The sequence below is a fragment of the Budorcas taxicolor genome, chromosome 1 (assembly GCF_023091745.1).
Source record: "Budorcas taxicolor isolate Tak-1 chromosome 1, Takin1.1, whole genome shotgun sequence".
NCBI lineage: Eukaryota > Metazoa > Chordata > Mammalia > Artiodactyla > Bovidae > Budorcas > Budorcas taxicolor.
In genome coordinates this window covers 11,104,009-11,117,132 of record NC_068910.1, presented here as the reverse complement: position 1 = coordinate 11,117,132, position 13,124 = coordinate 11,104,009, and the positions used below count along the sequence as shown (strand labels likewise).

Sequence of the window (13,124 nt, the reverse complement as noted above, 5' to 3'; positions counted from 1 at the left end):
GAGAGAAAGAGGAAATATGTGACAGCCTGAGTTCTTAACCTTGCAAGGAGAGATTCTAAATATATGCATGTAGTGCAGAATTCATTTCAGTGTTAAGATCGTGGTTTTTAGAAAAGTATCTTTACAAACAGGACTTTCCCCTGCTTTCTTGACTTCTCTGAAACCAACAGGGTTGATTCTGGACTGGAAAACAAACTCATGGGTTTCTGGCTCCCAGCACCTCCAAGAGGGGTTTCTTAGGTTATACTCTAATCATTATCAAGCCTGGAAGCTGTTTGATACTATGCACAGATAAAGAAAGCCCCTAGCCACCTATCAGACACTTAGCTGAATCCTTCTCAAATTCCTGACCTGCAAACCTGTGAGCAAAATAAAACAGCTGTTTTAAGTAAAACAAAAACAAAAATAAAAACAGGGAGTCTGGTTTTTGGCTTTCTGTGGTTATTACGAAGAGAGTGATGGATTTCAGGAGCTCCTACCTTGAAGTCGAAGTCTGTCTCTGTGAAATTCTTGTGCAGTGCAGAAGACAGGTACTGGACAGTGGTGACTATGATGCTGCAGGGGACAAGGCGTCAGAGAGTTAAAGGGCTGGCACTGGCACCCTGCAGCTTAGCACCTGCGGTCTGCGGCCCATGTGCAAGCTTCCTGAGTACAAGAAGCTCTCGTGTAAGATGTGACTTTAAGGGAGAAGGATGTGTGTGCGTGCTCAGTTGTGTCCGCCTCTTTGCGACCCCATGGACCGTAGCCCACCAGGCTCCTCTCCCTATGGGATTTCGCAGGCAAGAATACTGGAGGGGGCTGCCATTTTCCTCTCCAGGGGATCCTCCCAACTCAGAGATAGCACCCATGTCTCCGGCATTGGTAGGTGGATTTTTTAGCCCTGAGCCACCTGGAAGCCCATGTGAGAGGAATACATGGCACAAACCCCACAAAAAAACCCCTGTGGAGAAGTGCCCTACTAGTGGGTTCTAGACCAAGCTCTGCTGATACCTGGTCTTGGCACTACTTTTCTTTGGCCAGTTTCCCTATAAAAGGAGGGGAGTAAGGTTTCATGGTTCTTTCAGGCTTCTTCCAGTTCAAACAGTGACTCTAGTATTGGGGGGATCTTAGGAAAATGAACCTGTATTATGACCAACAGAGGACTTAGAGTATTATTCTATTACTCCACTTGATAACAGGGATTTACAGTTATTAAATCTCTACTTTTATCATATACTGTTATTTTCATGTGTAAGTAATTTGACCTCAGCCTTTGATCTAGAATATCACTCTCAATTTTTGCTTGGGCACATTTAAGGGTTAATGGGAGGCTGGCTTGCTAGAGTCAAGAGCACAGGTTAAGGGAGAGAGAAAGTGAAGCGCGACAGGTGAGTAAGGGTTTAATTACCAAGGGCATCGGATGCCTGGCAAAGGAGCTTACACCTAACAATGACCACCTAAGCTTTGGTGCAGAAGAGGGGCAAGGCAAAAACAGTGCATTAGAGAGACTCATTACCAGCAAATAAATTTGAAAAGTAAAAGCCTTGAAAGAAGAGGCTTGCTCCTGCAGAATGGGCTGGAGAGCCTGAAGTGCTGAGTAGAACTAAGAGACAGAAACAAGAGGGGGTCAAATGGAAAATCCACTATTTAAGGAAATATCTCTGCAACACTGTTTATAACCATTCTTCTGTTCTGTATGAAATGTTTGCAGTTTTTTAAAAAAAAGAGCACTATAAAACGTACAGAGTAGAAAGACCATCCTGACACCTTGCTAATAAATCTAACACAAATAATTTCACTACATTCTGCATAATGCCTATGTAAAAGGCCAATCAGAGGGAGGAGGCAGTAGGCTAGAGAGTGGACGCCAAATGGCCTTCTCCTGAGTATAGGGGGACCCAACAAGCAAACACCCTACCACCCACATGACTTGTTCGCTTTGCCAGTGAGAAGCACAGGGCAGAAATATGAATGGGGCAGACAAGTGGGGTCAACCTTGGAGTGAATTCTGTGGCCAGTGTCAGAGGTGGGCAGAGCCTCACAGTCTTGGGTGGGTAATTAGCACTAGCTGTGGGGGTTGAGCAGTGTCTGGCAGACAACACAAATCAAGTCAAGAGGAAGGCTTGTGATGCTGCCTGAAACCGCAGAGCAACAGAGGCCAATGAGCAGGCCCTCCTGAGGCAGGAGCCCTCCTCTGGTATCACAGTTCCCATTCATAAAAGTTCCTTTCCTACCCTTACCAGCATACCATCTGCCAGGCACTTAGAGTCTACTTTTGAACTATCTTTGACTATTTCTCCTCCCTGAACTTTGGTAAATGGCAAAGTCTTGCTGACTGTGCTTCCAAACACTTTCACATTTGAACCCTCTCCTCTCTGTCCCCACAGCTTTGACCTTGACAAGTTTCCATCTTGCTTCTTCTCTCACATGTAATAGTCTGGGGACAGCTGCGTTGAGGCTGGCGCAGGGCCCTTCCACACTCACTTGCTTGTAAGAAGTCTCATCACCATCCAGTCCCGAGGAAAGACACTCATCTTCATCAGGTTCCGAAACACGCAGAAAATCTTCAGCAGGAATTCCTGGGCCGAGAGGAAAATCTGATGTGAGACGCCCCCTCTACCACTGCAGCACATACCTCCTCAACAGGTTCTCTGACCTCTAGATCATGAGAATGGAGAGGACCAGTGGGTGACACTCTGGCTCCCTTCATGAGTTGCTTTTCTCCTAGAGGGCTGCGTGGCAGTGAGGTCTGGCCACTGCCGCAGGCCAGTCCCAAACTGGGGAGAAGAGATGCAGCTCTATACCTGCTCAGCCCAGTGCCTAAAGGCCAAAACACAGGAGGTCCAGCAGACATGGCATCCAGACCACTGGTCTCAATCTGTGGGGGATGGCCCCTGAGCACTTGATTGTGAGAACTTGTTTTCTTGGGTGGTGAGAACACATGGACTGGAGAAGCACTTCAGGGACAGATGAGTGAGTATCTCCAAAAATGTGCTTCTCCATGAAAGCAATGAGAACAGTGCCAAGACTGGTTAATGAAACACTTGCTGATTCAGGAGAATCAGCCTCATTTTCTGTGGGAAGAAGAAAATAAACAATAACTAAAAATTTTAAAAATTTAAATGGCAGTAGAAGCTACTTGAAGAACAAAAGAAGAGTTCAAAGTGGCTGCTTTGCGGGAGTAGTGGGTAGACGTGGTGAGGTTGAGCCAAGGAACCAGTTTTATTTACACACTTTGTAAGATGCTTTGGCTTTTAAAATCGTATATACATACTGCTGTGATAAAAACAAACATTTAATTAAAAAGTAAGAGAATGATGCTTCTGATTGAGAATTGGTTAGTGTCCTTCTCTCTCTCACAAACACACACACATACGATGAAAATGATCTAGAAGAGTCAGGACTGGATTTTCAAGCTCTACACCCCAGCTCAAGCATTGCTTGACCTGTATATGAGCTCCAGGCCCTGGTTAACTTATGGCTCACTTCAAGGGCTGTCAAGTTCATCCCTCTGAGAAGACAGGCTGGCCTCACTGCAGTAAGTTAGGGATAACAATCTGCAGAGACCCACATCTGTGGAAAGGCAGGCCAGATCAAACACCAGAAAGTGTTAGTGAGACTTTAATGTGTTAGTGATACTGATTAACTCTTATGATTAATAAAGATTACACAAATGGAAACAGTACAGTGCACTACTGTGAAGTATCGACAAGTGACGTGACTCTGGGTGGAGGCAGAGTATAGACATAATGTTTACAACAGTTCCTTTATCCAGGGATGAACTCAGTAGCATGCTCTAAAGCAAACACACAAGCCCTTGGAGTCTGCCAGCAGCTGATACCCTTCAAAGTTTGGGAACACTCTCCTGTCATCTGGACCATGGGCCCATTTCTCTGGACTATCTGTCCCTCAGTGCTCTAGATCCAGAGTGATAGCCAATGGACAGTGTTTGTATTTGCTTTCTACAAATACAAATCTTTCAGAAATATGTTTTACTGAAGAAAAGTTGTCATTATTATTATTATCACTACAGTTATTAAACAGTGAAGCCTGTTTCATGGGTAACCTACAACTCAACTGCTGTGTTTATAAGAGAGGGAAGAGTCCTGGTTGACTGATAATCAGTGTGGCCCAGAGAAGTGTCTCTTAGAGGCACATGGTCACGGGTTGCGATCAGTCAGGGAAGACTTGCCAGCGTTCCTGGGGTCTGGCTGTATGGGAACACTGCTGGCTATTTGCTTTTGGGAGCCATACAGTCAGCTGTAAAGCGAGGCTGGTAAATCTTCCACTCTCAGCAGGGCAGGCCACTTGCACTTCTCTATTGGCAGGGGGAAAAACTGCTGGGCAGTCTTAGCTGCATGCTTCCTTTCCTGGGTGAAAGGTCAGTGTTTCTCGGCCTACCTTGAGCTCATCTTTGCTCTGGAAGTTGTCCAGGAGGTGCTGGTAATGCGTGTCACACATCTGGCGGAGCAGCGAGAGAAGGCAGGACACATACTCACCCTGGGGAACAACCCAAAATACACTTAGCAAAGCCAATCACAAGAGCTGTGTTCCCCCAATCCACAGAGGGCAAGGAGAGAAGGAAGGGTCTGAGATGGCCCCAATGATCATGAGAGGGAAGGTGACAACTCTGGCCCTGAAAATGAATTTTCTTTTCTGCTAAAGGGATGCCTGGAGGGCTTGGGAATTTTAGTAAGACTGCTGCAGCATGGGGCTAATTGAAAAATCTTAGCCCGTAAGAAAGAAGTACTGCCAAACGAGACAGATATTCTAGTTTTTTCCCTAGGGAACTTTTGGCTGCGTAGTCCTTTGTCATTATACGCTGCCAGGGCACCATACTAAAGCCTGGAGGGGTCCCTGGGAACAAGGAGCTCAGACTTCTCTGGACAGAATTTGGACTCTGCCCATCCCGCTGGGCTGGAGCAGTCTTTATACAAGGATCTCCTCTGGGAACTCCCAGAGCCGACATGAGATTGCTGGAGATGGAACACAGTAGATCAACATGACCCTCAGGAAAGCAGAGGAGTCAAAACTGACCTTTCTGAGAAGATGAGCCAACGGCTTTAAAACTGACCTTTCTGAGAAGATGAGCTAATGGCTTTAAGTAAAAATTTAAAGATTAAAAAAAAATGAGCCTTTAAAATTTCTTCAGGTTCCAACTGGGGTACGCAGATGAAAACCCTGGCTTAAGGACTCTAAAGACTTTTACCATCTCTTGGAAACTTCTGTCATGGGGCAGCTGAGCATGGTTTCCTCTTACAAGGCTGCCTTCTCAGAAGAGATGGAGGGAAAATGACTTCATTTGGGCAGTTTTCAAATGTTTTTAAGTTTGTGGGACTATGACAACTCTTTTTTAGTCTCTCAAATCCTTTTGTGACTCATGAAATTATTAGACATATATGTATGCAAAATATATACAGGTACATGAACCTCAGTTTTATCTGAAGAAATGGACATAAGCCATAATTTGTTTCGAGAATCAGATGCATTAATGTACATAAAGCATTTAAGTAAAAAGGCCAGCACATAAAGAAGTGCTCGATAAACTGTTGTTAGCTTCATTAGATGTATATGAAATAAATAACTTCTTTAGTATTGCTAGTGAGTTACTGTTTATAAAGTGCAAAAGCAGGGTCTGGCCCACAGCCAGCACTGCGTCATTGCTGGTTAGAAGGATGGGCTACCAGGACATGCCAGGGAGCATGTTGTTACCTATAGTGAGAGTATCCTGCGTAGGAGTTCCTAAGGGAGCAGACATTCTTTCCAAGCCCATATGGTCTTGAACACATCCGGTCTCTGCTCTCCCTAACTTGCTGGAGCTTGACTTGCTCCCACAGGAGCTTTTCCACAAAGGGATCACTGAAGTCTCCCAACTGCCAACAGGAAGATCCCCAGCAAGCTGTTTATCATGTCCCAACATCAGGGCTAAGAAGTGCACACTGCATAGGAACAGGGGGGTCTGGGGGGTATCTCTCTGCCTCTCCTGCAAAGCTCTCCCAGTCTGTTTCTCTCCTAGTTAGATCATGGGAGATCACCATCCAACAATGCCAGTGTCATTCTACCTCATCATGTTTTCCCTGATGCTCCACATTTAGATACAACTACTGTGAGCGACTGAACTGAACTGAACTGAACTGTGGCCAAAAGCAACTAATTTGTAGGTACAAGCAGACTGTGAGAAAATTACTGTGGTGCACACATCACTGGCGAGAGCCTGCTCCTAGAAGGAACAGTCAACAGCTGTCACCTTCATTCTCTGCTTTATTCCATATTACAGAAAGTGACCTGGTCCAAAGGCAAAGGCCAGTGGAGACTGTGTGCAGGAAAACAGGACAGGAAGCATCCCTGGGCCTGTCCCTAAGTACACTCCTCTGAGCATGAACCTAGCGAGGAGATGGAGTCCGACTGGAGAAGGGAAAAGGGCAGCATGCGGACAACCATGCAGGGAGGGAAGCTGAGATGAGGGTGGTGTGATGTGAGATGAGGTTCCGTGTGGAGGAGCCCCGGGTTAGAAAAGAAAGCAAGAAAACCTGAATGTTAGTTACTAACAGTGATCTCCGCTGTGCACTGCGGGCACCGCTGCCCTCTTACCGCCTCCTGCGCATGCGATTTGCTCATGATGGTGAGCAGAGTCTGTAAGAGCACGTCCAAGAGGCTTTCCACCATCATTTCGACCTCCTCCATGACATCTGCCTCCTGGAGCGAGCAGCAAGAGAGCACAGCGTCAGCGCCAGGCTGGCTGATGCGCAGTGGACAGTACTTACTACATCAGCCACGGTCAGGAGTGGTCTTCTGACTTAGCTCTCAACACTGAGCCCCCAGCCTCACTGGCATGCAGTGTCAAGGAACCTGGAACAACGGCTCTGCGAGGAAGGGAGGCACACCTGCCGCTGTTGCCCTGGTTTGGGGGCTGGAGACGGAGCCTCACACAGCAACACCCTGACACCTGCAGTTCTGAACCGCAGGCAGATGCATTAATCTTGATACACAAGGATGAAACGAAGATCCTAAGTTAAATGTCTTCTCTGATTTTCCTAGAAAAGTCAGGAGAGAGCACAACACTGCTGACTATCACTCTGAGAAAATGGTAGAGTTCACACCACAGGGTGTGGAGGCAGCAGCTTCCCTATTGCTAATGCACACAGAAGTATTGCAGTCTTCCTCAGGACCATTTTCTCTGTGCGTGACCTCACTCTTTGCCAGGCCTGACTGCTGCTCAGACACGCTCCCTCTAGCTCCTCGGCATTCCTGCTCACGTTCCTTGGTCGACCAGAAAGACCCTGGTCTCGGTGTGTCCCTCTAAGGTAGCCTCACAAAAATAATGGAGCATGCTTCCTCACTGAGGGCTGCTTCCCAGTCAGCAAGTTCTGACTTTAGGAAGAGTCTGTGCTATCTTTTTCTGGACCTCTCACATGCAATCCATATCCTACAGCCTGATTTTCATGATCTCACAGAGAGATTCCCGTTGCCTCTTCTCCAGTCCCTTTATACTATTGCAGGTCCAAATGTCCCTCCATCTATCAACCCACCATTCACTAAGTATCTACCATGGGCCAGTAACTGTTTGAAGACCTGAGCATACACAAGTGATCAAGAAAGGTAAGATCTCTGCTTTAGTGGAGCTTAAATTTCATCCACCCCCCAACCCCAGCACCCCCCCCACTCCCCCCGGCCAGCTGTCCATTCAATGTAGTTTTACTGAGTCCCATTCTGCAAGAAATATTTGACAGGCTCTTGGGACCACAGTCTTCTTCCTCATTTGCTGAACTAATTATAACACTTTTAAAACCTGTGATGGCTCTTTTGAGTAGCTGTGGGGTTAGTATCTAACCCCACAGCTACAACCAGATCACTTCCTTCAGATTTTCACTTGCTCCCATTCCTTTTTCATCCCTCCCCTCCCCTTGCTTTTCCCCTGCAATTTCTCTCTTTCCCTTAGCAACCAGCCTCCCATCCCCTGACCCTGGGTCACCAGTACACCTTATGTGCCTGGTGTTGCTTCTCTGAGGCCTGGTGGGAAGGAGAGCTGCCAGGCCTTGCCTGGAGCCAAGAGCAAACAAAAGGGCCACTGCAGCCATCATAGTCGCTCTGCCAAGGTGGGCCGCTATCACCAGATGGTCCTTTAAGTCAGGATACCAGATACCACAGCACCCTATTGAGTCCTTGCATCCTGTTCAAACCAAGCACATTTTTTCTTCTCTGCACCTCTCCCATGCTATCTTCACAGACAACCTAACCTCCTATGTTTGTATCACTTGGTTCCTGGTATTTATTTTAAATGCACTTGAAATTTTATTCTCCAGAAACCTTATCTCAACTTAGGAAGATTGTGTAAATAAAGACTCAGTCTTATTTTAAATTTGTTTATACTTTCCTATAGTTTTCTAGAAGTTTTCTAAAAGAAATATTCATTTCTTCCATAGTATAAACGTATAACATAATTAAAATAAATTCCTACCCTTATCCATGCCTGATACATGTTTTTCTGCCTTCCTTATCTCCCCTCCCTTCTAACATGGGTCTCTTCTAAAAAACTAAAAATAAAGAAGAAGGAAAATAGGCAAGAGCACTACCAGCTGAAACCTGAGCCCTGAAGTGCCGTTCCAGCATCCCATGAGGCTGAGAACTATTGCGGGCAACGTGCATCGCTCGTATACTGTGTCTCATCTAGCTTGGTATAGGAATGCCATATGGGTGGAATCAAGCTGCCAGGAAGCTGACAGAAAAGTCTGAATGAGCAAGCTGCCTCTCAGCCTGGGCCTGCCTCCTTGTGCTCGTCCGTGCCTGAGTATCCTCAGAACACTCCCAGGAATACAGAAATACTGTCTTTTGATAGAAACAGAGCAAGCAGCACGGGATGGGGTTTTCTGGTACTACAGATGACTATGTTTCTGGGTGTATTTACGGTAGTACTTTTTTTGTTTTTTGTTTTTTTAAATAGCAAGACTGTGTTATGTTGAGAAGGCTGCTGGGCACACATAGGCAGGCCTCCATTCACTTGGGCACCTTCTTGTCACTAATGAAAGCTTCTCTGACTGGGAAGTGAACAAAATGATCTTTGTTGGTCTGCCTCTGGTTAAACTGACACAGGACGGGGACAGAGCTTAGGGCCGGGGGTGGCACAGGTCTAGGGCCACTACCAGAGAGCTGGTCTTGACGATGGAGAAGATGCTGCCAAGAATCCCTGAGCAGATGAGCAGCTCCTTCTGCTGCCTCAGGTGAAGGTGGATGTGATGGAGAACCACTGGAAGCAGGATGCGGCGGGATTCTGGGGGAGAAAACACAAAGGTGAAGCAGCCCTTTGGAGAAGAACCAGCTACCTTTGGAAGCCAGGGGCAATACAGGATGCAGCTGGTCTCCAGGCAGGTGGGGCTGGGACTGCAGCCACGCTGGAAAACAGTCCCTGCCTGTGGGCAGGTCTAACAGCCCACTTCCCAGGCATCTGAAGACACGTCACAGCATTTTCCTTCTCTCTCTCTTTTCTTTTTTCACATTTCAGGCCTCAATTATCTAGGGCCTTTTATGCAGGATGTATGTTAGGAGACTGCTTCCAAATGAAATCTCTTTATTGACTAGACTCCAAATTAAACTCCATTTAAATGACACACTTAGTTCTATGAACTATGCTGATGGAACTAACTAGCAGACTTGATATGGATTATAAATGGTTCCTCTTCATGACGCCCTGATGGCGGCCCGGCGCTCCCACCCTCCTAAGCCTGTACTGCACTTTCCCCCTCTGGCCTGTGGGACGCTGTGTGACTCCACAGTAATGAAAGGGACAGAAGAAGGACTTCCACCTTGTCATAAGCCTTTGATAATTAGCTAAACCTCTTTGCCAGTCCCACTGCATACATTACAATATTTTTCTTTTCTTTCTTCTTCAATGCTGCCTAAAAACTATCTTCATCAGTGGGTGACTATATTTAGAACTCTGAATTCAGGAAGGTTAAATACTAAATCAAGCTCTTTTATCAATTCACTCTAAGACCTTAGGCAGGTTGATTCCTTCTATAGGTTTGATTTCTCCCATCTATACAATGAGGTGCTAACAGCCCCCTTCTGCATTTACTTCACAGGTGTGGTGAGAAGACAAGGTGAAGTGGACATGTTTCTGGTATCTTGCACTCCTATGTGGTCAATGACTGTGTGATTAAAGTGGCACCAGAGCCAGTCAGCATGATTTAGTCAGACTACCAGTAACACAAACAAGCCATGGTATTTTGGATTTGTTGTTCATATTTGGCCATAATTAAGTACTCTAGATGAAATTCAGAATGAAAATCTTTATTGGCAAAAGACAAATTACGTGATATACAGGAGATCTGGGGGACTGCCTTGTCAAATACTTAGAACATGTTGAAATAAAGTGGAGTGACAACTATTATATGTTTAAAAGGATGCTTGGATAAAAGAGAAGTCCCTACTGTCTTTTGTAGACCAAAATGCCAACACAGCAGGATTTGTAACAACCAATAGCTGCCTGCAGACAAAATAGCAGCTTGTTATTGGAATCTGCTGATGAAGAAACCAAACTGATATGCTCTGGGAAATGTAAGGGTTGGGTTCAAGACATCACTGGTAAAAGTCCTTCTGCCTCAGGAAAGATGCTGCGGCTCAGGCATTCAATGTACGTGAGATGCAAGTGAAAATCTGGTGGTGGCTTGTTATCGCCAAATCCAATTACATAGTTCCAGCCACATTAAAAACAATTTTTCTTAAGTGATTATGAGAAGCAGCTATTAGATGCCAAAGTATTAGAAATAAAGTATGTCAGTGAGGGCAGTCTGCTGTCCGCCTTCCCATACACTCACAAAGAAACTGCTTGCTCAACATAGGAGCACCTCAATACATAAGACAAACACTAACAGACATAAGAGGAGAAACTGATAGTAACACAATAATGGTAGGAGACTTTAACACCCGACTCACACCAATGGACAGATCATCAAAACAGAAAATTAATAGGGAAACACAAGTCTTAAATGATACATTAGATCAGATGATACATTGATATCTTTAGGACATTCCATCCAAATGCAGAAGAATACACCTTCTTCTCAAGTGCACATGGAACATTCTCCAGAAAGACCACATCTTGGGTCACAAATCGAACCTCAGTAAATTTAAGAAAATTGAAATCGTATCAAGCATCTTCTCCGACCACAATGCTATGAGACTAGATATCAATTACAAGAAAAAAAAAATGTAAGAAACACAAACACATGGAGACTAAACAACATGTTTCTAAATAACCAACAGGTTACTGAAGAAATCAAAAGGGAAATCAAAAACTTTCTAGAAACAAATGACAATGAAAACATGACAACTCAAAACCTATGGGATGCAGCAAAAGCAGTTCTAAGAGGGAAGTTTACAGCCATACGATCCTACCTCAAGAAACAAGAGAAACATTGAATAGACAACCTAACTTTACATCTAAAACAATGGGAAAAAGAACAACCCCCCTCCCCAAATTTAGCAGAAGGAAAGAAATCATAAAGATCCGAGCAGAAATAAATGAAAAAGAAATGAAAGAAACAATAGTAAAGGTTAATAAAACTAAATGCTGGTTCTTTGAGAAGGTAAACAAAGTTGACAAACCTTTAGCCAGACTCATCAAGAAAAAAAGAGAGAAGAATCAAATCAACAAAATTAGAAATGAAAAAGGAGAGGTTACAACAGAAAATGCAGAAAAACAAAGGATTATAAGAGACTATTATGAACAACTATACAGCAATAAAACAGATAGCCTGGAAGAAATGGACAGAGTCTTAGAAAAGTTCAATCTTCCAAGACTGAACCAGGAAGAAATAGAAATTATGAACAACCCAATTAAAAGCACTGAAATTGAAGCAGTGATCAAAAATCTCCCCAAAAAACAAAAGCCCAGGACCAGATGGCTTCACAGGAGAATCCTATCAAACATTTAGAGAAGAGCTAATGCCTGTCCTTCTAAAAGTCTTTCAAAAAATTGCAGAGGAAGGAACACTTCCAAATTCATTCTACAAGGCCACCATCACCCTGATACCAAAACAAGACAAAGACAACACACAAAAAGAAAACTATAGGCCAATATCACTGATCAACATAGATGCAAAAATACTCAACAAAATTTTTGCAAACAGAATTCAGCAACACATCAAAAAGCTCATATACCATGATCAAGTTGGGTTTATTCCAGGGATGCAAGGATTCTTCAATATATGGAAATCAATCAATGTGATACACCATATTCACAAACTGAAAGATAAAAACCATATGATCATCTCAATAGATGCAGAAAAAGCCTTTGACAAAATCCAGCACGTGTTTATGATTGAAACGCTTCAAAAAATGGCCATAGAAGAAACCTGCCTCAACACAGTAAAGGCCATATATGATAAGCCTATAGCAAACATTATTCTCAATGGTGAGAAACTGAAAGCATTCCCCCTAAGATCAGGAACACGATAAGGGTGTCTACTTTCGCCACTATTATTCAACATAGTTCTGGAAGTCCTAGCTACAGCAATCAGAGAAGAAAAAGAAATAAAAGGAATCCAGATCAGAAAAGAAGTAAAGCTCTCACTGTACACAGAAAACCCTAAAGATAGAATCAGAAAATTAATAGAGCTAATCAGTGAATTAGCAAAGTTGCAGGATACAAAATTAATACACAGATATCATTTGCATTTCTATATACTAACAATGAAAAATCAGAAAGAGCAATTAAAGAATCAATCCCATTCACCACTGCAACAAAAAGAATTAAATATCTAGGAATAAACTTACCTAAGGAGATAAAAGAACTGTACACAGAAAATTATAAGACACTAATGAAAGCAATCAGATGACATAAACAGATGGAGAGACATTTCATGTTCCTGGATTGAACATTGTTGTTGAAATTGTTCCTAGGAAGAATCAATATTGTGAAAATGACTATACTACCAAATGCAATCTACAGATTTAATGTAATCCCTATCAAATTACCAATGGCATATTTCACAGAACTAGAACAAAAAATTTCACAATTCATATGGAAACACAAAAGATCCCGAATAACCAAAGCAGTCTTGAGAAAGAAGAATAGAGCTGGAGGAATCAAGTTTCCTGATTTCAGGTTATACTACAAAGCTACAGTCATCAAGAAAGTATGGTAC

General features: G+C 43.9%; 1 protein-coding gene across 1 annotated transcript in view; it reads right to left on the bottom strand.

The window, feature by feature from the left end:
* Window positions 1–13,124, bottom strand: part of DOCK3 (dedicator of cytokinesis 3) — a 285,077-nt gene that overhangs the window by 46,066 nt on the left and 225,887 nt on the right. The window contains exons 25-29 of the mRNA XM_052637625.1: window positions 9,120–9,247; window positions 6,529–6,675; window positions 4,381–4,479; window positions 2,464–2,558; window positions 480–555 (exon numbers count right to left, since the gene is read on the bottom strand). Of these exons, the coding sequence (XP_052493585.1) occupies window positions 480–555; window positions 2,464–2,558; window positions 4,381–4,479; window positions 6,529–6,675; window positions 9,120–9,247 (545 nt within the window). The remainder of the gene's footprint in view (window positions 1–479; window positions 556–2,463; window positions 2,559–4,380; window positions 4,480–6,528; window positions 6,676–9,119; window positions 9,248–13,124) is intronic.